Below are 23345 nucleotides of genomic sequence, written 5' to 3'. Positions count from 1 at the left end.
GCCCCACTGCTTGCCCCACTGCTTGCTGCATGCAGTCCACTCGCAGGAGTGTTTTTAATTGAAATTTGTGTTATCAGAAAGAGGTTACCTCGTTGACTGAGCTGCCTGGCCGCTCGCAGTTGCCTTGCAGTTATCCTGGCGGCATGAGGTCATCGGCTTGTCTGCTGCTCCTCTTCGGATTTCAGCTCTACATCCTATCAGTGCCTGTGGCGGCCAACGACTTTTCCTCATTTCTAAGCGCCAATGGATCGCTGGGTGAGTTCAGATAAAATAAAGCCAAATCTTTAGCAATCAGACTGTGTTTAGCTGTTGTGGTGGATCATGAGTACATGGCCAGGCATGGCCAAAATATTATGGCACATTTCGAGAAGATTCTAAGCGACATTGTCAGAGAGAACCTGCGGAACGGCGGCCTCAATGTGCGTTACTTTCGCTGGAGTGCAGTGCGTCTAAAAAAGGGTGAGAGCTTGGCTGTTCCGTGGAGCATTACTAAGTAACTTTTTGGGCAGATTTCCTCGCTGCCATTACGGTGACGGACTGTGCAAACACCTGGAACTTCTACAGAACCACACAGGAGACTTCAGTGCTGCTGATTGCCATCACAGACTCCGATTGTCCAAGGTTGCCTCTCAATAAAGCTTTGATGGTGAGCCAAATCTAGTTTGTTTCTGTATGTATCCCATTGCCTTTGTTTCACAGGTGCCACTGGTGGAGCATGGCGATGAGCTGCCACAGATCGTACTCGATGCCAAGGTGCAACAGATACTCAACTGGAAGACGGCAGTGGTGCTGGTAGATCAAACCATATGTGGGTACCCATCACTCCAAGTACTCCAGCAATTAAATCCCCTCTGCCTTCCAGTGGATGACAACTCAGAGCTAATCAAGTCCATAGCGCACGAGAGCACCACCAATCACATTGCGCCCATATCATTGATTCTCTACAAGATTGATGACTCGCTGCGGGGACAGAAGAAACGCGCGGCACTGCGTCATGCCTTGTCCCACTTTGCGCCCATCAATCACGAGCAAAAGCACCAGCAGTTCCTCGTTGTGTCCAAAAACTACGAGGACATCATCGAGATTGGTGAGACAATGAACATGTTCCATGTGGGCAACCAGTGGATGTTCTTTGTGCTGGAGAAGATGCGTCAGGGCTTTGATGCCAGCACGGTGACCATCAATCTGGCGGAGGGTGCCAACATAGCCTTTGCCCTGAATGAAACGAAAACGGACTGCATGGACACGCTCAACTGTACGATCGCAGAGGTAAGTCTGGCTCTGGTGACGGCCATTTCACAGATGACCGTCGAGGAGCAATCCCTATACGGTGAGATCTCCGATGAGGAGTGGGAGTCCATACGTTTCACCAAGCAGGAGCGGCAGAATGAGATTCTGGAATACATGAAGGTAAGAGTAAAGATTTGTTCTTGGATTAACATGCAAAATGCAAACCGATTGCTCGTTAGGATTACCTCAAAAGCAACAGCAAGTGTGCCAGCTGTGCGCGCTGGAGATTTGAGACAGCCATCACCTGGGGCAAGAGTCAGGAGAATCGACAATTTCGCACGGGTAAGTCCGCTCCAAGGCGTTTACCCCCCTCCCTTACATCAGTATGAACTCTTCTCTCAGCACCCACGAGGGATGCCAGGAACCAGAACTTTGAGTTTGTCAATTTTGGCTACTGGAGCCCACTGCTGGGATTCGTTTGCCAGGAGCTAACATTCCCACACATCGCGCAGCACTTTCGAAACATCACCATGGACATTGTGACGCTGCATGTGAGAGCCCTGAGTCAGGGTTTTAATTCTCTAAATATTGTTTTGAATGTATCGTAGAACCCGCCCTGGCAAATACTAACCAAGAACAGTCAGGGCGTCATTGTCGAACACAAAGGCATTGCCTTGGAGATACTCAAGGAGCTGAGTCGGGCCCTGAACTTTAGCTATTACCTGCACGAGGCGAAGTCCTATGAGGATGAGTATGCCAGCAGTCAAAACACGAACGAGAGCGTAAGTGGAAGACTCCCAGCCCAGCGCTTCCCTGACTCCATGGCTTTCTTTCTCTTAAAGGACGAGCTATTGGGTTCAATGACCTTTGGCCTACCCTATCGCGTGGTGGAGATGATTCAGGGCAATCAGTTCTTTATGGCCGCAGTGGCCGCCACCGTTGAGGATGCCGATAAGAAGCCCTTCAACTACACCCAGCCAGTGAGTGTCCAGAAGTACTCCTTCATCACTCGCCAGCCGGATGAGGTGTCGCGCATCTATCTGTTTACGGCTCCATTCACCACAGAGACGTGGGGCTGCCTGGTGGGCATCATCTTGGTGACGGCACCCATGCTGTATGTCATCAATCGCTTTGCGCCGCTGCAAGAGCTCCAAATCCATGGTCTATCATCGGTCAAGAGCTGCTTCTGGTACATCTTTGGCGCGCTGCTGCAACAGGGTGAGTGAAACCAATACAAATGGCAGCCAACCCAATCTCTAATTGAATGTCCCCATCTGTCCATGGCAGGTGGCATGTACCTGCCAAGAGCTGACAGCGGGCGACTGGTGGTGGGCTTTTGGTGGATCGTTGTGATTGTGCTGGTCACCACGTACTGCGGCAACCTGGTGGCCTTCCTCACGTTTCCCAAGTTCCAGCCGGGCGTTGACTATCTGAATCAGGTGCAGCGCCACGAAGAAATCTCACAGTATGGCCTGCGAAATGGAACCTTTTTCGAGAAGTACGTGCAAAGGACAACGCGCGAGGACTTCAAACACTATTTGGCCCGTGCGATTATCTACAACAATGGCCAGGGCGAGGACATTGAGGCGGTGAAGCGTGGCGAGCGCATCAACATCGATTGGCGCATCAATCTGCAGCTGGTTGTGCAGCAGCACTTTGAGCGCGACAAGGAGTGTCGCTTTGCCCTCGGCAAGGAGAGCTTTGTGGACGAGCAGATCGCCCTGATTATGCCCTCGCAGAGCGCCTACTTGCACTTGATCAATCAGCACATTGATCGCATGTTTCGCATGGGCTTCATCGAGCGCTGGCACAGGACCAATCTGCCCAGCGCGGACAAGTGTAATGGCAAGAGCATCCTCAGGCAGATCACAAATCACAAAGTGAACATGGACGACATGCAGGGATGCTTTCTGGTGCTGCTGCTGGGCTTCATTGTGGCAGTGTTCGTAGGCTGCATCGAGTTCTGGTTCTATCGATTGTACGTCCAAAGCGACAGCCGCAAGCCGACCGTTTTCACCAATTGAGAAACATTACACGGACGGGGAGTCGCGTCGGGTTTTTGGGCTTACAACTTGAAATTTGTAAAATAGTTTGTTTAATTTTTGAAAATTACTTTATGAACATCAACTTTATGCATTAAAAGATAGCGACTTGTTCATCATCCCAGGACACGGTTCACACTTTACGTTCACTGGCTGGAGTTGGCGTTGGGGCCACGACGACGGCCGAAGCCTTGGACAAAGTTCACGAAGCGGCGATTGTACTGGATCCTGCGCTTGGCGCGGCCGGTCTTCTTCTTCTTCTTCTCCTGCTTCTCCACCTTGGGCGTCTGTCCCTTGACCTTACCGGCACGAGCCAGAGAGCCGTGCACCTTACCACCAAGCATCGGAATGTTGATGTCCAGCTCGAAGGAGCTCAGAGCGGTCACGGGCGTCTCGTTGGCCAGGGTGGTGCCCTCGCAGTTGAGGCTCACCTCCTCGGCGTTGAAGCCATGCAGCTGGGCGAGCTGGTTCTGCATTCCGACAAAAAAAAAACAACAATTAGGTTAGGGTTGCGCTTCTACTGCCGTCGCTGTTGTTGTTGTAGCTCACCTTGACTCCAGCGATGGTGGCATCCTGGGACACCTCCAAAGCCTCGATGGTTTCAAATCCACGTACGAAAAGCTGCATCTTGACGCGATCTGCAAGCGAACGACGATAAAGAGACACATTAGTTTCCATTGTGGCACAGGCGTAGCAAAGCGAAACACGTGTGCCGATTCAATCACTCGTTTGAACAGTTTTCATGCATTGAGGCTTTGACATTTCATGCTCCGCACATTCAGTCCCCACTCGGTTACACATTTTCAGCAAATTTGTTAATGAATATCCATTTTTTTCATATTATTTAGCAACAAATTATTCCCTCACCTAGTCACTCGGTGTGTGCGGATCGAAAAAGAAAGATGGCGGTGCAGGGTTGCATTTACAGCAGTGTGACCGCGGAATTATCGATAAAATATACCGACAGTCCCTAAAAAACACACCTCATTTTAAAAAATATACCGTAAATATACCGTAGTCTTAAATCATATTCCTCGAGTTTGATGTTATATTTGATACTACAAGCTCGCAAATACTTTTAACACTGAACTAATAATTGAATCCGCTTGAAGAATCTACATGCCTCTTTGTATTGGATTGATATACCTTTCAAAATATTTTAAGCGCCAATATCTTCTCGCTTATCGCACAAAAGTACCGATATTTTCCTAACCCAACTCTGCCTATCGATATATTTAAAGATAAATATAGCAAACCCATCCCTGAACAACAATCAGCAGCCGACGCGCTTCGGTTTTCCTAAGAATTCAATTTGTCTCGCGTATCAATTAGAGTTATTCAAATAAACACACAACATGCAGAGCAAAGCATTCCTTGCGAGTGCCGTCAGTGAGAAGTCAATGTGCAATATATGTTATCCGTGTCGGCTGGAATAGACAGGCACAAAAGTGCGCCAAAAAACTCAACAAACCAGAGGACAGAGAAATACCGAGGCAGACGGACTACTGCTATCAACACCTGTGCTGCATTCACTCAAAGGAACAACCCATGTACTCGAGCATCGCACAGCCAGTAAATATAACCTGGCAATCGCTGACCCAACTCTTGACAGGATTGTGGAAACGCTTGTATTCGCCCAAATTGACATATCCAGCGCTGCCAGCGCCCCCTCCCAAGCCAGCAGGTACAACGCAGTACCAGACACAGAAAGAGGAAGAGGTAAGATAGCGGAAAATCGAAGCAAATTAAGCCTAACCATTCATGATATCTAGCCAAAAGAGCCGCTACCTGCCGATATCCAAGGCAAAAACAAGCCACACACACACACAATATCGTGTGAACGGCTGATTTGCAACAAACACGCGCGTTGCAGCGTTGCCACTTCGTATGGGAAATAGTGGAAATGAAATGTTTTGTTTCTTTGGTTGAAATGAATCGTGCAATAGGGACTGCAATTCGAGTCGTTTAAACAAATGCCGCTTTATACTATGTACAGAACAAAAACAACAAAATATATGTACATATTGTTGCGCACACATTTTTTCAACGAGTTGGCAGCTCTGCTGCGATAGCTAAACAATCATGCCCCAGCTCTCGGCCTCAGGCGTGGTGAATTTAATAAGCAAGGGATTTATTCCTTCGAGTTGACACAACAAATTGTCAAATACGTAACATTAAATTCCCACTTACCTTTTATGCAATTTTTGTTGGTAGACTTTATTAGTTTTAAAGTTATTTTGGACATATTACAAAGAAAGGAGGTCGTAAGAACTGGCCAATCTTGTGGAGAATTAAGAGATACATCGGTTAAAATTATAGTTTTAGCGCTGAAACTCCTAACTGGCGAGTAATATTAAATAGAACATCAAAATTTAGTTAAATGATTTAAGATTTACGGTATATTTACAGTATATTTTGAAAATACAAGGGTATATTTCCGAGGTTCTGTCGGTATATTTGATCGATAATCGGTCACACTGGTGGTCAATTTTAATAAGCAAGTGACGTGAATTATTGAAAAAAAACACAATTTGCGTGGAAAGGACTGTAATAATCCTAGTTATCGGTGGCTATTGAGGTGCAGGAAATAGTAAAGCAACCCTCCGAGGGTAGACTTGCGAATTCCGGCCGTGGGCATACAAAATTGTCCAACACACGCGTCCACAAGCAGCTGCGTAAATTGGAGTGGAGAGGAGAGACGCGCTGCTGGGTCAAAGACAATACAACAAAAATCAATTTCGCGCTGCTTTCCAGCCTTTCTAAGAGTATCTCCGCGTGCTAAAACCAATAGCCAGAGTTGAAAGGTAGTCCTGCATTTAGTTTTAGATTTCTCCAAAATGCTTGCATTGCTTGCACCACCCACCCCTCCTCCCTAAAATGTGTCTGCTCTTCGAGTTGATTTCCCCACACGAACAGCATTGCAATTTATATGTATGTATGTGCACGGGAGTATGTAGTGTGAGTGTGAACGGGTGTATATGGCGTGCCAGCTGTATTTCCCACTCTACTCACCTTTGCACGGCGATTCGATGGAGGAGAGGTGGAAGTAGGCAGCTGCCGAACACTTTTCTCCCTTACACTTCATTCAGATAGACAATTGTAACTCATGCGGACTCGCATTTCGTTCTTTAAAGATGCCCAGAACACGGAGACGCCACCACTCAAGGGATCGCTCCTCGGCCGGCACACGAGACAAGAGGAGACGACTCGACACTGCAGACCATTCGCCACCCATGCCAGAAGCCCCATCGCCGTAAGTTCTATTCCATCTCTCACACTCTCTCTCTCTCTCTCTCTCTCTAGGGAGAGTTGTGTTGTGTTTTGTGTGCATGTTTCATGGGCAAATTTCAATTATTATTATTTGCAATTTTATAAATAGGCCCCGCATTACCAAAACACATCACACCAGGTCCGCGGCCAAGCGTAGGAGGCACGAGCTAGATGCAAAGAACGCCATCCCCATACCCAAGGAGCCCACGTAAGTTTTTGCCATGGTTTTGTTGGTGTTTGACCTTTTAGAAGGCTAAAGATTAGTCAGAATTTTCATTTGCAAAAGGATTTCCACCACAGGGAAGTTTCACTCTTTCAGCCATAAATTGGCCATTTATTTGGATAATACGGCAGATCCCCCTGTGGGATCTTTCTTGGGTGGTTTTCTATTTATGTCAGAGATTTTCTGGCTGTTTCTTCACTTTCTTTCAGTATTTCTACATCTTTTCTTCTTCCGAAAAACCTACAAAAAATTACCATTAAATTGTGGAAAGTACCAACTTATGAATGAGGAAAAGTGCTTCCTGGAAAAGATGAATTTATGTGCAGTCAGACAGCGTCCACTTACCGATCCACGGGTATTCCCAAGTCATTTCTGATCCATGGCTATTTCCAGGGTGTCAGTGTCAGAGGCAGTGGCCAGTGGCCAGTGCCAATCCAGTCAGAGTGTCCTGCCCACGCGGCTTTTGTTGGGGACTCCTTGGACTCGCTTTCTTTCAATGGCTTGTAGGCAGTCGTGTATTTAATGGCCAAGCAGCAGCAGTCATGGCAGCGAAAGACAAATTAACATTTGGCCATAAAAGGCAAGTGAAATTTGCGCTTGTTCCTGAACAGTCCGACAGTCAGCCTGTGGCTGGGAGGACAAGTGTGATGGGAGAGTCATCCTCTTCAGTCGGCTTACTGTAAATTAAATCAGATTCAGATTCAGCGATTTCTTTGTGCGTTTGACCCCCTTCGGAGGCGTGCTTCGAGGCTATCGTGTTGCAGTGAAGGAGGGTGGGTGAGAGACGAGGCGGGAGTGTCGCCGATCCTGGAGGGGCGTCTGAGAGTGTATGTCCATTGCTGCTGCATTTCCTTGCCTTAATTTATGCGCCTGCGTATTTAAAGTGTATTTGCATATTACTCAAAACAACGCGCAGACAACGCAGTGAGGGGCAACGATGTTGTCGCATTTAATATTGTTTAATGCACTTGGCTTGGCCTTTTTAGGAATTACCACAGATAAAGAGCAGCAGGGGCAACTCCTCCTCCCCCGCCACAGGGGGAGTTGTCTCATTTAACAATTTATCTGCCACTAGCAGCAGGAACCAGCCAACAGCCACAGGCGCTTTCTTTGTGCGATAAAATGGCGTTTTTCATGTGCACCACTCGTCATTGTTTATTAACCTTTTGAATTTTGCAATAAAACACGCTTAATAAGTGTTCTTGAACCAAAGAGAGAGCGGGAGATTAATTGCCAAAGTCTGGTCTCCGTTCGTGTTCGTGTTCCTGCTGCAACGCGGAAGTAATGTCTCCCCGAAATGTCTCAAAATGCAGCCCAAATATGAAAACCACAACAGAATCCGTCCATGTCGAATAGTATTGAAATGTTCTTCCGCTTTTCGCATTTGATTGCTTTTGATTAATTCTCAATTTCAATCAGATTTTATGTAAATTGTTACAAAAAGAAATTTCGTATCACGCATCGAATTGGTCGCGGTCTGCGGCGAAGGCGAGACTCTGCTGCGGCGAATTCATACCACACCAGCAACATGCTCGATCGATCAACTGTAAACTGGAAATGTGTGTATGAGTGTTGCGTGTGTTTGTGTGTTTGTGCGAGCAGCGAAGTCGAGCAGCGGACGCCAACCGACACTTGTTCGCTGCGAACATATCCCCAACGAAATCAAACCGAAAACTCGCACGCGAATGAATGGAGGTGCTTGCTGCTGCCTTCTTCGGTCGTCGTCGCCGCCGCTGTGCAACCCAAACAGAAAAGTGTTTTATAGAAAATATATAAAAATGTAAGGCCTCATGCTCTCATGAATCGGCTAAAATATTGTTCATAATCTTTAAACAAATGCAGCTGTCAAGTGTGTGTTTTGTGTGCACTGAATATTGAGTGGCCAGCTAGTAATCGCCAGTGATTTTTGTTTTGGTTTATTATTTGTGTATCCTGGCAAAAATTTAAATGCCTCATGGAACATCACTCGGTCGTACATAGTGATCCTCTAATGAATGCTGTGCACACGCTTTGGGGAAGAACTTGGGCTACTTTTGGGTTAACTTTGGTCCGATAAGATACCGCAGTAACTATGACGCTCCGTCTTATCGAAGAAGCGAGTGTGGGAGCCTCAACTGTGGGGGAGAGTAGTTGCAATTGGGGGACTGGAACTGAAACTGGAACCGGACGTGTTGATTGTGCTGTTTCGTTGTTTATTGTGCAAGGGATTTTGCACGCATTTCCGATAGATATCATTACTCACACCCATGGCTCGTGGGGGTCTAGTCTCGACGCGTCTCCGTTTGACTCAGCCTCAGCCGCTGCGCAACAAGTTGTTTGGGTTTGATCCAACATTTGCTCGCAACTGTTTTTGTACCCTTCAAGAGAGAAGGGCAGGGGCTTTGAACAGATGTTTATAATACCAGAAAATAGTGGGTTTTGGGCTAAAAGAAACATCTGAAAAAGCCAAGAAAAAATAATTAAAAGAAAGAAAAATCCAAAAGGGTATCCCCAATACGTTTCAGCATTTCTTTCGGTTTGCTGCTGTGGCGCACGAAGACTTGTGTTTCCTTTCTGAATCAGGTTAAAAAAGTAAAAATTGTGAAAACTGGTCGGTGAAGGAGAAGGAGGACCTGTTGGCCAGTTTGGTGAGCTGCTGGCTGGCTGGGTCTTTGTGCTGCAGACACTTTCTACTAACGTATTTCTCTCTTGGCACTGCACTGGCATTGCATAAAGCATTAACTGGTTGGTTAGGCGGTTCGTCCGATGTGGTAGGGGCCTTTGGGGATGCGGATTCCGGTCTGCGGGGTCTTATCAATGAACTTGCCAATTGGATTTGTTTGCGGGGTAATATCGTTGTCAAGGTTCAGGGTTATTTTCGAGCAGCAGCTAATTCAATTGTTGGCTGGGCCGGTCCCTCCCCTCGGCTGCTTACTGCTGAAGCAACAGAAATGAAATGCGGCCAAGAAGAAGTCGCATAAATGCAGGGCCCCCGCAGAGTCTCGCCCCCAAAGGAGGCCACACTTACACTCACACACACACAGCCATGAGTGGGGGTGCATTGAAAACGTGTTAATTACAGCGAAAAAGTCGAGGCACGGGCCAAGGGATCGTCACATCTCTGAGCTTTTGCCTCTGGCTTGGGGTGTAGTACGTTGGGGACAGGCGAAGTGTGTGCACAGCATTCGGAATGAGATCTAAAACACAATCTCAACTCGATTCATTTAAGCAGCTGAATGCCGCGGAAATGCCAAACAAATGATAACGATAAAGATAAAGCTAAAAAGATATATAGAGAAACGATCTACATACAAAGCGAACGCGTTTAAAGTAAATGCTCCCAGAGCAGTTTAAATTTCAACGCCTCCCCCCACATCCAACTCGCATCGAACTGTGGAAAGATCAACTCAAATTACGAATAATTAACCCGAGAAGCGAACGACGCAAGTAACACAGTAAAAAATAACAACAAACAAACAACAAGAAACAGCTAACAAAATGCCCATCGTTGGACAGCAATATGGTAATGGCTTTCGGCCATACAGCTCCTTTCGAGTGCCGCGCGGCAGTTGCAGCAACAACAATGGTCCCAATGGCCAAGTGGCAGGTGTAACCTCCTCCCAGCCACTAAGCAGCAATGGATCCAACATCAACACACGTGCAATGGTGAAGTCAACGCCAGGCGTAGCGGCTCACAGGAGCAAGAACACAGCAGCCTCATCCTCGTCCTCATCATCATCGATTCATCAGCAGGGAGTGACAGCCACAGGTGGCAACTTCGTACGCCAACAGCCGTGGCGCAGCAGCTACTGCAGCAGCAACAGCAACAGTCGCCACAAAGTGCAGCAAGAGTCGCCCAATCCCAGTGCCCAACAGCAAAGATTGGGAGTGACCAGTAGCAGCACATTTAAGCCGCTGACACCGAAACTCATACGGAGAATTGAAACCACCTGCTCCTCGTTGCGGCATGGCAAAGCAAGGGCACCACTGCCGCCGAGCAGCGCCCTGCAGCAGCCAGCACGTCCTGGACCCACGCCCAGCACTGCCAGAAAACAGTATCAGACAGCAGCAGCAGTTCCCAGCCAGATGGGAACACCCACGAGCCAGAAGCGCACCCACCAGACGGCGGGCAAGTCCGCCAAGGAGAACTGCCCAGGGGTGCGCCTCACGCAGCGCTCCAGCAAGAATTATCCGGCACCGCAGCCACCGACAGCCACAGCCGGGCGTAGCAGGCAAACCACAAATGATCTCACAGTAGGACGAGGCGCAGGAGGAGTCGGAGTCGTTGGCACTCCTCTGGCACAGCGTAGGCAGCTGCCGGCCACGCCCAAGCTAAGCTTAAAGCAGCGCAATGGGTGCACCAGCACCGCTAGCAATGGTGCTGGCGGCGGGAACTCCTCGACCGGCTCCAGCGACTCCCACGACTCGCCGCGACTGAAGAAGGCCTTCTCGAACAAGTTCCCCCAGGGTCTGCCCTTCGAGGAGGAGTTCTATGGCAGCAATCGCAATCGCTCCTACTCGCAATCCTCCAGCAATTATAGTTTCTACAGCTCTGTGGGCGCTGCCACCACACCGCACGACGACGATGATGACTACGGCGACGGCTACGAGGATGTGGAGGACATTCATGCTGACGAGTTTCAGCGCAAACCTGCCACCGATGAGTCCCTGTACGTGGATTTCTCCAAGCTCGTTCAGAGCCGCCAGCAGCGGCAGTATGTGCCAGCCAGCTCCTGGATCCGAGCATCGCCCGAGCACAGCAGCAGCAGCGGTCAGCTGACTCCCGCCCAGCAGAGACGCAAGAGCACCAAGTACGCCCGCTCCATGCACGAGTACCTGTACAGCGAGGACCACCAGAACGTGGCCCAGTCGAAGCATCGCCTGTCGGTGGTGGACGAACCCGAGGATGGATACTATAGCTATGCGGCGGGCACTCCCGAACCCGATACGATGAGCCCAACCACTCCCCGGACGGACATCTATGTGGCAGCTGCTTCGTGGGCTCCCAAGCCGCTCTATCCCGACCGTGTGCTGTTGCCATCATCATCAGATGGGAACAACAATTACAGAAACAAGCAGCAGCAACCATCGCAACAGCAACAGCAGCAGCTCCGTCGGTCCGAGCACTTGGGGTCCACGACGTGTGAGTATAAGTGAGTGTCTCTTCAGCATTCAACATTCAGCATTCAGCATACGGTATGCGGAAACTGGAGCCTAGACCTTGAGTGGTACTCGTCCACTCCTCTTCTGTCTCCAGCTGCTGACTAAGCGTTCTGTCCGCACTTCATTTTTAAGTCCAATCCCCACCGTGCCTCCCTCTCCAATTGATTCTCGTTGTTGTTTTTGTTTAGTGTATTTCTTGGCGCTGTGCCGCTACGATTCGGTTCAAGATCTCTCTCCCAAATTTGGTCAAGCACACCGCCCCTACTTATGAGCGGTGTCTCTGTCTCGGTGTGTGTGTGTGCTCTGTGTGCGGTTCTGTCCAAATAGTCGGACGACTCATTAGGCAACTCAAGCGCCGGGTTGTGCAACTGCTGCTGCTTCGAGATCTTTTAGCTGCGATCCACAGGGCATACTCCATGTGTTGACTTAGGGTTTATGCCCCAAGAGTTTTGGCCTCAATTTTTAAAAGAACTTTCTAGCCATCCCTGCCTGATGCTTGAGTAACTGCCCGTTTTTCGGATGAGTAAAACCATTACATGCTGGAAACTTTTCCCATCAAAACTTAATATTCGGCAAACAATTAACACCTTTTCAGACATCTGCGAGCTAATCTAAATTCATTTTGATAGAGGAAATTTGTATAATTTTGATAAAAGTGGATTTAATGCCCGTTCACAAAGCTGAAACTAGTTTTCCTGCACAAATTTGTATACCCTTGATTAGGTAGTGGTTTGAAAACAATTTTTAGATGTTTATAATGCATAGAGGAAAGGATCTTCTAGAACGTAACAATTCAATTTTTTTATTTTCATAATTACAAACTGACTGCGAGGTACAAATAATGTCGCGACTCCCAACATCAAAAGTCTAATCAGACTGCAGCCTTCCTTTATGGTTTTCTGGTCTACACCTTCTGTATTTAGAAGCTTTTTTCGATCTCTTAATTGCCCATATCCTTTGGGGACTCGTTCCTCAGTAAATGTTTTTTTTTTTTTGCAATTATGTCAGCAGCTGCCAGCAGCTGCCAGTAGCAGCTACCTGTAAATGGGTCTATTAGGGTCTGGCCGCCTGTCCGCGCTTGGCAGTGGCCCCGCGGACAGACTTCTGTTAAGCCGATAATGTCTTTTGGCTTTGAATTTGTCGCTTTTTTGTTTGCTTCTGTTGTATATATTTTTTGTCGGAGCTCTCGAGTTCATTTATCTGACGTTTATCACGATCTAAAACCGGACCTGTCTCCGCAGACCCATATACGATCATAATCGATGCTGCTACCGCCATCGGAACAGCGCCTAGCCATAAAGCTTAGATCTTGAGCTTACATTCAGCAATCAGCAGCATTCTCGAGCAGTTTCCGACAGCCGGCAGCAGCAGCAGCAGACAGTCCCCCAATGAAAACCATAAATAAATCGAACAAAAAATAATAAAATAAAAACAAAAGTAAATAATGGATGCAGCAGCAGCAGCAGCGCGAGCCAGTCAGGGGTGGCTGCATGTCTGTCTGTTTGTCTCCGGACGCTGTTTAATGTTTATACGAAATGATTTTAATGCATTTTATTGACTTCCTATAAACAGTCTCAGCCCGAAAGGTGATTGACTACTCGGAATAACAAAACCTCAAACCCAAAACCCCTGTACAAACCTCTCGCATAAGTCAGTTTCACGAGAGAAGGAGAGAGAACTGCGAAGCGCTTCTAGACTTGATTTAAATTGAAGCGTAAAATTCTCAGCGCTTCCTTTTCTGGTTTTAAGAGGGGTTTTAGAGGGGGCTTTTGGCATATTTAATTTTTGGCCTGTTGCTGAATTCGCTTTAACTGTTGTTTGTTTTCGTTAACAGTAATGGCCGGCAGCCAAGCAGGGAGGTGGAGTAGCTCTCTCCCTCTGTCGGGGTAAATTACATTACGTTCATTGAACCGCGAGCCTCGATCCGACGAACCCCAATCCGTTCCGAGATCTCTCTCTGTCGCTCGTTGACTGACGGATCCAAAGCGACTTTGAGTCAAGTTTTTGAGACATCAGACAGACATTACTTGAACCTGACTGACCGTCAGCTGTGAGTGTGGAAAGTCGCTTCCTCTGTCCATGGGATGGCTTCTCCTCCTTATAGGAGTGGTGACTCTCTCTCTCTCTCTCTCTCTCTCTGTGTCGAACAAAGGCATCATCTGCTTTATTTGCAATGCTCATCTTTCTGTTTGTAGTGCTTATTGACGTCTGGTTTTTGCTGTGTGTGGCAACCAATGACCTTGCAATTGGCCAACATCAACCCAATGATCTCCTCCTGCCACAGTCCACTGACAAGTGCCGCGCATTCGGATAGCTGCCACCCAAATGGATTTGCATAATCCCCACAGCTGTGCTTGGGCCGCTAACATACTTGGCCACTTACTCATTCTTTTTGTTCATAAAAAACTTATAACAATATTTGTAACGTAACGGCATTTCTTTTGTCAGTTAAGGAGCGCGCGACAATCATTTGCATGCCCCCAAAGACCACTACGCGTACGCTTACCCCCTGACGTGGAGTATACCTGTTCTCGAATCGAATCGAAGCCGAAAATTCCGGTTTCTCATTATGTTTCAGTTGAACACCAGAAATATACGTATTTATAGTACTGACCTCTGTCACCTAATCAATGAGCAGCAACTCAACAGAATCAAACAAAGACTAAGAATCGCGTATAAAGTTAGTTATTCAAGTTCTATAAATCAGGGATGGGGCACATCTTCTAAAATGTCTTTGAAAGTAAACGGGAAGAAGAGATAAATAATGTATCAAGTCCGGAGCTTCTTTGGAATAAATATTCTCCAATGGGATCAATGCTGAACAAAGTTTGATTAATGGATACATTACAGGAAGTAATTTAATATACTTCCACCACGAGTTCCCTACTGTTTCTGCCTGCATACCGACCGAGGGGCGCTGCTGTATGACGTGCAACAGAGCAACGGCTCTTGAGTTTACAAATCAGAAATAATATAGTAGATGGGGAAATATTTATTTTCAACCTCGATGTTTTTCATTTCAACATTGTAAGGAAATATATCGAGAAAATCTCCTCTGATGTGAGCTGTCAATCACAGATTAAATATTTATGGAGCCGGGGTAACACATATTTGGCATGTTCAATAACCAGACCTTCAAAGATCAGCCGCTCTTTGTATTCGTTTGGGTTTATTGATCCGAAATGGGAAATATCTTGTAGATAACTCACTCGATGAACTGTCAATCGAACACAGAAATAAACATTTATTGAGCTCTAGCATCAGTGTGTCATAACTGTGGTTCATAAACCCTCGAAGGCTTGAACCTTGAACTATTTATTCCGCTGTAGCAATTTTCGGGGGCTATTCAACCTCTAGCGAGGCTTTATCTTCTTATTTTACTTTGAATTTTCGAAGTGACGCATTACTTCTTCACTTCAATGGTAGCGAAAATTGGCAACCAATTTGTAACGCTTTTTTTTAATTTCATTTGTACTTTTGCTTGGTCTTTAAACGTTTAATTTGTTTAAGCACAAAGCACAGACAGAGGGTCAGGGTGTGTTGATGGAGGGAACTTCACATATGTGCGCTACGCTTTTGCTTAATGTATTTATGGCCATTTCAGGGTCAAAGCAAACCGCGCCGCCGCCGTAGCCGCACCACAAAAAGCACAACCGATGCGACGGAGAGGGAAAAATCTCCTCCGTAGCACCCTCCCCCTCACACCCGCAGTTAAATGTTTGTCGGCGGTGCAGGCAGCCACAGCCAAGCTCTCTGGTGGGTTTAAAGTGTCTCAGTCTCAGCCTCAGCTGCGGTTCGGTTCGGTTCGGTGTAAATCAAGACAAAAAAAAAACAGCAACAAATAAACTGGTTTTCGAATGATTAATTTCATAATTCAATAACACAGCACAAATCACATCTAAGAAACTATTTTCTGTGCATGGCACTGCGATAGTATTCTGATTTTCTGAGTCTCCAAATGGCATTTAGCACCAGAGAAGGAGATGCAAATGTACTAAGCAGATGGATGGTTCTTCATTGACCGGAGTCATTCTTATGGCATTTATTTCTTTGTCTTAACTGCTAGATCTCCATGCGCAAACAATATTATTCTTGTCGTTAATTTTGTGTTTTATTTGCAAGACAACAAAAAAGGTGGAAAGGTGTCTGTGCAAATTGCCAGCCATTAAGGAAGTTGGTCAAGACATTGAATGATGTTTGTCTTTTGGTTAATTGCATTCCATTTGGCATTATTTCCGAGAAGGGGAAATGTGGCTTGCATGAAATAAAACCCAAGAATCGGTCAAGGTCGTCGGCACAATCAGGAAAATGATGTCCACATGGTGTGCCATCATGGCACAGCAGAAACTGAGAAATGGGGCTAGGCCTGGCCATATAAATGTTGTATCATCTTTATGCCAGCAGAAAAATCAAGGCTAAATGACACAATATAGAATCAAAAGGCAATACCTGTGAGCTGGCAGACCCTCAAGGGCAGTCCTTTGTATTGCGAAATGCTCTGCAAATATGGGTGCGAATGTTGTTTCCTTTCGGATCATATTGAATCTCCATTTTGTATAACAAACGATGTGTCAATCACCTCTGGGAACCTCTGGCTGTAGTCTATCCAACTTTGTAGCCATATCTTATCGTCTTTCCCATGGTACTGGACTGTCATAACTTATGACCACTTAGAGCAATAAAAGCAGTCAAATTCCGTACAATCACCTTCAGATCATCGAGCTAATCGGTGTTCCATAACACCCCTGAGAAACATAACTAACAACTATGGCTAGATGTTATGTCGGGAAAGCAGCGCTTCATGGATATTTATCTTATCTGCTTCGATTTCATATCAGAATTTTCCTAGCCTGACAAGCCCTTTCATAACCCTTTTGTTTACTTTGGTTTTATTTCTTCAACTTCTTTTGGGTCAAACGTGGCTTTCGATTTGTTCATTTGTTTTGCCTTGAGTGTCATATTTTATTGAGCCAATTATCTCTAAAACACAGACATAGACACACAGAATGTCTCTGTCTAAAAAATGATCCGACCCAAATCGGGTGACTATTATGAACTTGGCTTGCCATTCGCTTCCTACTTCCCGCACAAGTGTGAACACTCTTTTCCACTCTGTCCAAAATCGAAACTGAAATCGGATTCTGAATCTGTATGTGAATCATAAATATCCAATTATAGTTTGCCATAAAAGTTGTTCTAATTTGCACGCAGCGTGTCATTAATCAAAATGTTGCAAGAACATGCTCGCTCGCTCCTATACAGATATTCCTTTTATTAACTACCGTAAGCTATCCCCATAAGGGGATTCTCGACAGACGCCAGTCAAAGATCACTATGTCTCTGTCAGCTGCTATCTGGTTTTTTGGCCCAAAGCAACCAGAGGTAGCTAGAGGTAGGGGCAGAGGTAGAGTCTGTTTCAAGCCTACAGCACTCTGGCCTCTCCACTCCACTTCACTTCGCTCCGAGCTGCGTGTGTGTTCAAGTTGATTTGCTGAAGTGTGCGCAGGCGTTTGAGCTTTTGTCATGGCGTTGTGCGAGTAATTGGTAGACAGACACAACTATGGTACAAAATATAGGGATATTCCGGAACGAAAAATCTTAGACATATTTCATAATGAATAGAAAGAAATAAATGCTAGAAAAACGAATTGTAATTGTCTTTCATATCAAAAAAAAAAGTATTATCTCCCCTATTTCTATGACCGCTGCTGTAAATAGCTGTAACTGTATCTGTAACTGCATTTGTATGCGCCTGCCTCTGTTGTATGTGGATCGCGGCTCGTACTTGTAGTCAAAGTCACTTTCAGCTTCACTGCCGGCTGCTGCCCGCCACTCCACTCCACTCCGCTCTGTTCGCTCTGTGTTCGGGTTCTGCTTCCACCATAATTTGTGCCCAAATTTAGAGACCCAACCGATAGATTTTGTTTCTGTTTGTTTTTTTTTTTTTTTTTTTGGGTGCCACGTGGGCGACAGCAAACCGACAAAAACTTTCGTAATCGCTCCAATGAGAGTTGCCTTATTAGCATATGGCTCTGAGCGCAGACTTCTGGCTCTTATGAGAGAATATCCGACGGCACAGCAGAGCAGAGCCACTGCATAGGTCAGTTATCTTCCGAACAGCTGATTCATCAGCAAGCTAAGATCTTTGGCTGCTGGCTGCTGGCTGCTGGCTGCTGCTGCGGCTGCTGCTGCCCACCCGCGTCTCGATTCGAATCGATTGGAACCATGAGATTTTGTTTGTTGTGACTGGGGGTGTGGTGTGGATGTAACATGAACATGAACATGAGAGCGATACGCTCTGGCTACCTATTGCCTACCAATGCTATTGACACAGTTTCTGGCCTCGAACATTGCTGCTGCCGCTGCTGTTGGGTTCACCTTCTCGCGGTAGTACTTTGTGGATTGTGTCATTTCCCCAGACCAGATGAAGTACTCTCAAAGGCATTTATCCAAAGGTGGGCTGCCAGCTAGATAGCCAGCCAGCGAGCGAGCCAGGTAGCCATCCGGGCCAAGTTGATTAACTTGATTGGTAACGCAAAACTTATTCGCCAACACACGTCTCACAGCTGGGCCCAAGAATCCGATCGCGAGGAGACGTGCGACGACGGGTTGTGGCAAGGCGAGCGTGGAGCGTGGAGCAGCTTAGCGCGCTCGCTGCTGCTAAGTAGCTTTCCATGTATATTCGACTGACGTCTAAGACTGACTGACTGACTGCCGGTTGTCCAATTCTCCTAATTCTCTGACTTTGTGGCACTTGGGCGTTGCTCCAAGGACGGCCGGCCATTCATCCGCACTCGCGGGCACATCAAGTGTTAAGTAATACTCGGACCACACTCCATATTAATCGTATCTCTCTCTGTCCCTCTCTCTGTTCTTGCAGTTTCGATGACAGCATTTCTTCCCGCCGGCGAAAGGAGCGTTCAAAGCGTTCGCATCGCAAATCTCCCGCCACGGGCCGGCGTCAGCATCAGAAATATCGCTACAGGGACGAGACCTCGCACTCGAGCTCCCGTCGCCGTCATCGCGATCGGCCCAAGGATGAGCGCGACAGCGGGCGCAGCAACAATCGACAGTTGTCGTTGGCTAAGGTAAAAACTTTTCATTTTATCATCACACGGCATACACACCCACACACATACATATCCGAAACAACAATGAAAAATTTTAGGGACACAGGGCAACAAAAAATAATCAATAATACCAAAGAAAAGCTAAAGAAAAACGAATGAGCAAACAAACAAAAATGGTAAAAGAACAAATTAAGACAAGACAACTGACAGATTGACCATGTGTAACCCTCTACCCTGCAGATACTTTGTACCGCTATCTAACAGATGTTCTATATCGTACGGCAATATATGTATCGCACTACCTATCCCAATGCATTTCATTGGCCGGCATTTACCCTTGTCTCTCTGCCTTCTCTTTGCCAAAACCACAACCAAAAGCAAAACTTTGTTCCTCGATGATAATAGATTGTTGATCAGTTGTTAAATCACCGCAATACCATAAGTTCCTCTACTCTCGTTACGCGATGCGATGCTGTTCTTCAAGCGTTATCTGGAAAAGTCCCAGCAGGTGGCCGATCACTTTGAGAACTCGCGGATACCGTGTTATATCAAAATGCGTGAGCTGCCGGCACCACCAATCAACGATCACTGCCGTGATCTACTGTTCGAAAGCTCCGCGTTGCGTTTTATGCCGTATACGGAGGATTGGATTGTTGTCGAGTACTTTGCGGATCACGACAGTGATTATCTTGTAAGCTAAGCCAGCCCTGAATCCAAAAGCTCTCTCCATAATACTCTCCACTCTGTTCGGTTCTGTGTGTTGTGTTATCGATCGATCCGATCGATGCCTGGCTGCTCCTCCGACTGTTTGCCAATCGTCTCCGCCTCTGCCCGTTGACTAACTTAATCGCTTGCCTTGCCTCGCATGTTGCCTGCTTTACGAAATAATACAATTTATACATGCATACATACATATATACACTTGATTCTCGATTACATGTCGAGTGCTTTTCGGATTGCTATCACACAATCGGGGACGCCATTGCAGGCGCAGGCACTCGCAGCAGCAACAACGCTCAAACGGAGGAGCCTCTTTCTTATCTATGCGGCATTCATTCTGTGTGTGTGCTAAATTTGTCATCAGATTTGTCACTTGCTCTTGCTCTTGTGTGGTTGCTACAGTAGATGCACTCTGAATGCCCAGTGGCAATGCCAATGCAGCAGCAACAGTCGGTGTTTGTAGGATGACTGGGATGCAGTTGGATTGCACTTGAGACTATCATCCATCCATCCATCCATCCATCCAGCATGAGTAGTGTGAGTGCGTGTGAGAGGTCTGATAACAATACTTTGGAATTTATGGAAAATCTTGGATTGTGCCTGTATAAATCAAAGAAATAGTGACTTGACTGGGGTTAAACATGATATGTGTTGATAGTTAATTTTGTGCCACCCAAAAACTCTGTAGATCCACGACGATACAGATAATTCACTGAATATGTTAACATGTTCAACATATTCTAGCAAGAAAGCAGTTCCCAAACATGTACAAATTAAGCAATTTCTAAACTCCCAACATCTATCTATAGATCCACTTGAAAGTCCCGACCAAAAAGACTCATCATGAATGGTATTACTATAAGAATCAAAGATATTCCGAATAGCTGATAAGATAGTGCTGTCTGGCAACGATTCCTTCAATATGATGCAATTTTAGCAACAATTCTTAAGCGCTTTATTCTATCCAACAATTAAAACGAATTTGCTTAATTAAGCAAAGAATCTTTATAGTTTTCATTCACTGTGTCGGCACACTTCTCTGTGTGTGTCTCCCTCCGCCTTATCTGTCTCTCCGTCTCCGTCTCTGTCCTAGTTATATGTATATTTTCGTTGATCAATTGATCATTTGACATTAACTCGTTGTTCCGTTCTGTTCGTGCTGCTCTTCGGCTACTCGTCAGCTTTTGTCAGTTGCCCATTCCGCCGCCAATTAAGTGGGGGATTGCTGAGTAAGGCGCATAGAATTTCCACCCGATTCCCCCCTCGATCCGCCAAGATTCAGTTCTTCCGACAATTGGAGCAGCAGCAGATTATCTGCCATGCGGCAAAAACGAAAGCGAAGAATGGCTATGGCTTCAACGAGGACGAAGATGAGGATGCCTACTACAATGGGTATGATGATGCTGTTGGGGATGATGATTGTGTGGCCATCACACGTTGCCTGATGCTCAAGCGGCAGCGTAATCACTTCGATCTGGTGGCACTATGCGACATGCCCGTGGATCGATATGCCGGCGACAATTGGATACTCGAGGAGTACTTTGTGGATCACACGGATGACTATCTCGTGAGTGTGGAGGAGTGCCAGAGTCTTCTTTCTGTGTCTCTTTGTTGTGTGTTGCATGCATTGTTGTGTCCCTTCTCTGCAACAGTCTTGTCTCTAGCTCTCTTTGTGTGCATATTGCCACTGCGCATGCTCGTGCCACCACACAGCTGATGATGGTGCGCGCGCAGCTTCTCTTCTAAACACTTTTCTTTTTTTTTTCGTGTTCTGCGCTGTGCCCTGCGCCGCCGCCATTGGAAAATTATAAATAAAGTTTTTTCTTTCTTTCGCTGCGTGTTATTTTTTTTCGGTTTTCGGTTGAGAATTTTCAAATTTGAGAAAACCGAAACAGATTCAAATCTTCGTTTGTTGGCAGCAGAGTGTCGTGTCGTCCGTGTTGCCGCCGACATCAACCGTGTGGTCTGGTCTGGTCTGGTCTGGTCTGGTCGTCGTCGATTCTCGGTTGTCGGATCTTTCGGTCTTTTGGCCAATCGGTCTGCCCAAAACGTGTAACAACGGTACGGTGGGAGCCCATCTTTCCTCTCTATATACATAATTTGTATATATTTGTATGTACATTGTATCTTACTCTCTCTTTTTGTATCGTTTCCTTTCGCGAACTTTGTTTATCCGTGTGTGTTTTGGGTATTGGATATACTTTTAAAGATATACTATGTGCGATACCTGCAAAGATGTATAAAAAACTAACAAGAAACGCACAGCGAGCGCAAATTGAAACAATTGTTGGCCTTTAGAGGGCTGCAACGTGACATAATACCAAAAAAAAAAAAAAACTAAAACCACGCAAATTTAAGTGTTTTAAAAATAAAATTGAAAATAGCAACAACATCAAAAGCAAAATACAACAAAAAAGACATAAAAAGTGTTAACAAAATACCAAATCATACTTTGTGAGGAAATTGTTTTAAAGAAAAAGGAAACCAACACCCGAGAAGTGTGGTGCAGAAAACAGATTTCAGTAGAATGAACTTTGCACTTTTCCAACATAGTTTTTTGCAGCTACTTTTTCTTTGGGGGGGAATAGATACAGACCAGTGCAACCGCAGAGATAGAGATAGAGATTGATGTGGCAGAAACAAATGAGAAATGAGAAATGGATAAAGAAGGAGGAGCAGCAGCGGCCAAGCAAATCAAAACAAAAACTCAAAACTAACAAACACACACACACACACACACACAAGAGAGCGAAACTAAATGAGATGAGCAAACAGCACACACAGAGTGGAGCACACACGTGTATGAGTGTGTGGCATATACATAGCATATATGTACATATGTTTTGTATATATACTCTATATGCATGCGCCACACGGATCAGCGGGGATTATTCATCAGGCTGATGCCTGCCGCCACATCATCATCATCATGATCATGGTGATCTTTGCCGCTGCTGCTGCTGCTGCCACAGAGCCTCTGGTGTTCCTCCCCCCGTTCGTTCTTTTCTATAATTTTCTCTGTAGTGCTATTTTTGTAGTGCTTGCATTTATATTTAGTGCCACAACAAAATTGATAGATATAGCGAAAAATATATTCAAGACACAAAACATGTACAATACATGTGTTATGATGGAAGAAAAAAAAGAGTCAACAGTGGGTTGGAATGGTTTTTCCCTTAGTTTTTCCCATTTATACATAATATCTGCACGGTGTGTGTGTGTGTGTGTGATTGAACAGTAAAAAACTATTGAGAGAGAAATGCTTCAAAGATATCTAAAGATCGAGAAAAACTAATTTAAAAATGCAATCAATGTGCAAACACTGCAATTATCGCAGGCCATAGATGCACCAAATGGAAATTATAAAGAGATCAACAGATCATTCACACCTCTGATAGAGTCTTTACTGTACACAGGAAGAGGGGGCACCACTGGGGATGGGGACCACTGGCGTCACACGTACTGTGTCTTGTGTACTACGTATAATGCCAGGTCCGGTCCGGCGGCTGCGCCAATTTACGTGCGTCGTCGTCTATTTGTTAAAAATAAAAACCGATTTTCGAACACAGAACACAGAACCGAACGCCCAGTGAGATATCACACATTAGTGGGTCTAGAGATCGGCCAAAGATCTCCAGGGATCTCCGA

At 46.0% G+C, this 23345-nt stretch overlaps 3 protein-coding genes across 5 annotated transcripts in view; 2 read left to right on the top strand and 1 right to left on the bottom strand.

The window, feature by feature from the left end:
• Positions 1 to 68: 68 nt before the first annotated feature.
• Positions 69 to 3343, top strand: LOC117589743 (ionotropic receptor 93a). The gene is made up of 10 exons (XM_034281923.1): positions 69 to 255; positions 307 to 459; positions 510 to 646; positions 700 to 808; positions 863 to 1410; positions 1470 to 1572; positions 1633 to 1781; positions 1839 to 2012; positions 2073 to 2448; positions 2518 to 3343. Exons 1-10 carry the CDS (start codon positions 144 to 146, stop codon positions 3252 to 3254), a joined length of 2598 nt encoding a protein of 865 aa, XP_034137814.1. The 5' UTR covers positions 69 to 143; the 3' UTR covers positions 3255 to 3343.
• On the bottom strand, positions 3309 to 4217 carry LOC117589744. Its single transcript, XM_034281925.1, has 3 exons — positions 4140 to 4217; positions 3822 to 3910; positions 3309 to 3742 (listed from the first exon to the last, which is right to left on the bottom strand). The coding sequence occupies exons 2-3, from the start codon at positions 3897 to 3899 to the stop codon at positions 3419 to 3421; spliced, it is 402 nt and encodes a 133-aa protein (XP_034137816.1). The 5' UTR covers positions 3900 to 3910; positions 4140 to 4217; the 3' UTR covers positions 3309 to 3418.
• Positions 4218 to 4571: 354 nt separating this feature from the next.
• The window catches only part of LOC117589833 (serine/threonine-protein kinase Doa), a 38065-nt gene continuing 19291 nt past the window's right edge, over positions 4572 to 23345 (top strand). The window contains exons 1-4 of one of the 3 annotated variants that reach the window (XM_034282076.1): positions 4572 to 4991; positions 6407 to 6525; positions 6652 to 6750; positions 18788 to 18995. In XM_034282076.1, coding sequence (XP_034137967.1) covers positions 4821 to 4991; positions 6407 to 6525; positions 6652 to 6750; positions 18788 to 18995 — 597 coding nt within the window. In that variant the 5' untranslated portion in view covers positions 4572 to 4820. Of the gene's footprint in view, positions 4992 to 6406; positions 6526 to 6651; positions 6751 to 9917; positions 11898 to 13066; positions 13071 to 18787; positions 18996 to 23345 lie in introns of those variants that run through there. The other 2 variants (XM_034282074.1, XM_034282073.1) reach the window with 2 other exon arrangements.

This window comes from Drosophila guanche, unplaced genomic scaffold (genome assembly GCF_900245975.1).
Source record: "Drosophila guanche unplaced genomic scaffold, DGUA_6, whole genome shotgun sequence".
NCBI lineage: Eukaryota > Metazoa > Arthropoda > Insecta > Diptera > Drosophilidae > Drosophila > Drosophila guanche.
Note: the sequence above shows the minus strand (reverse complement) of the source record. Positions and strands in the feature narration are given on the sequence as shown.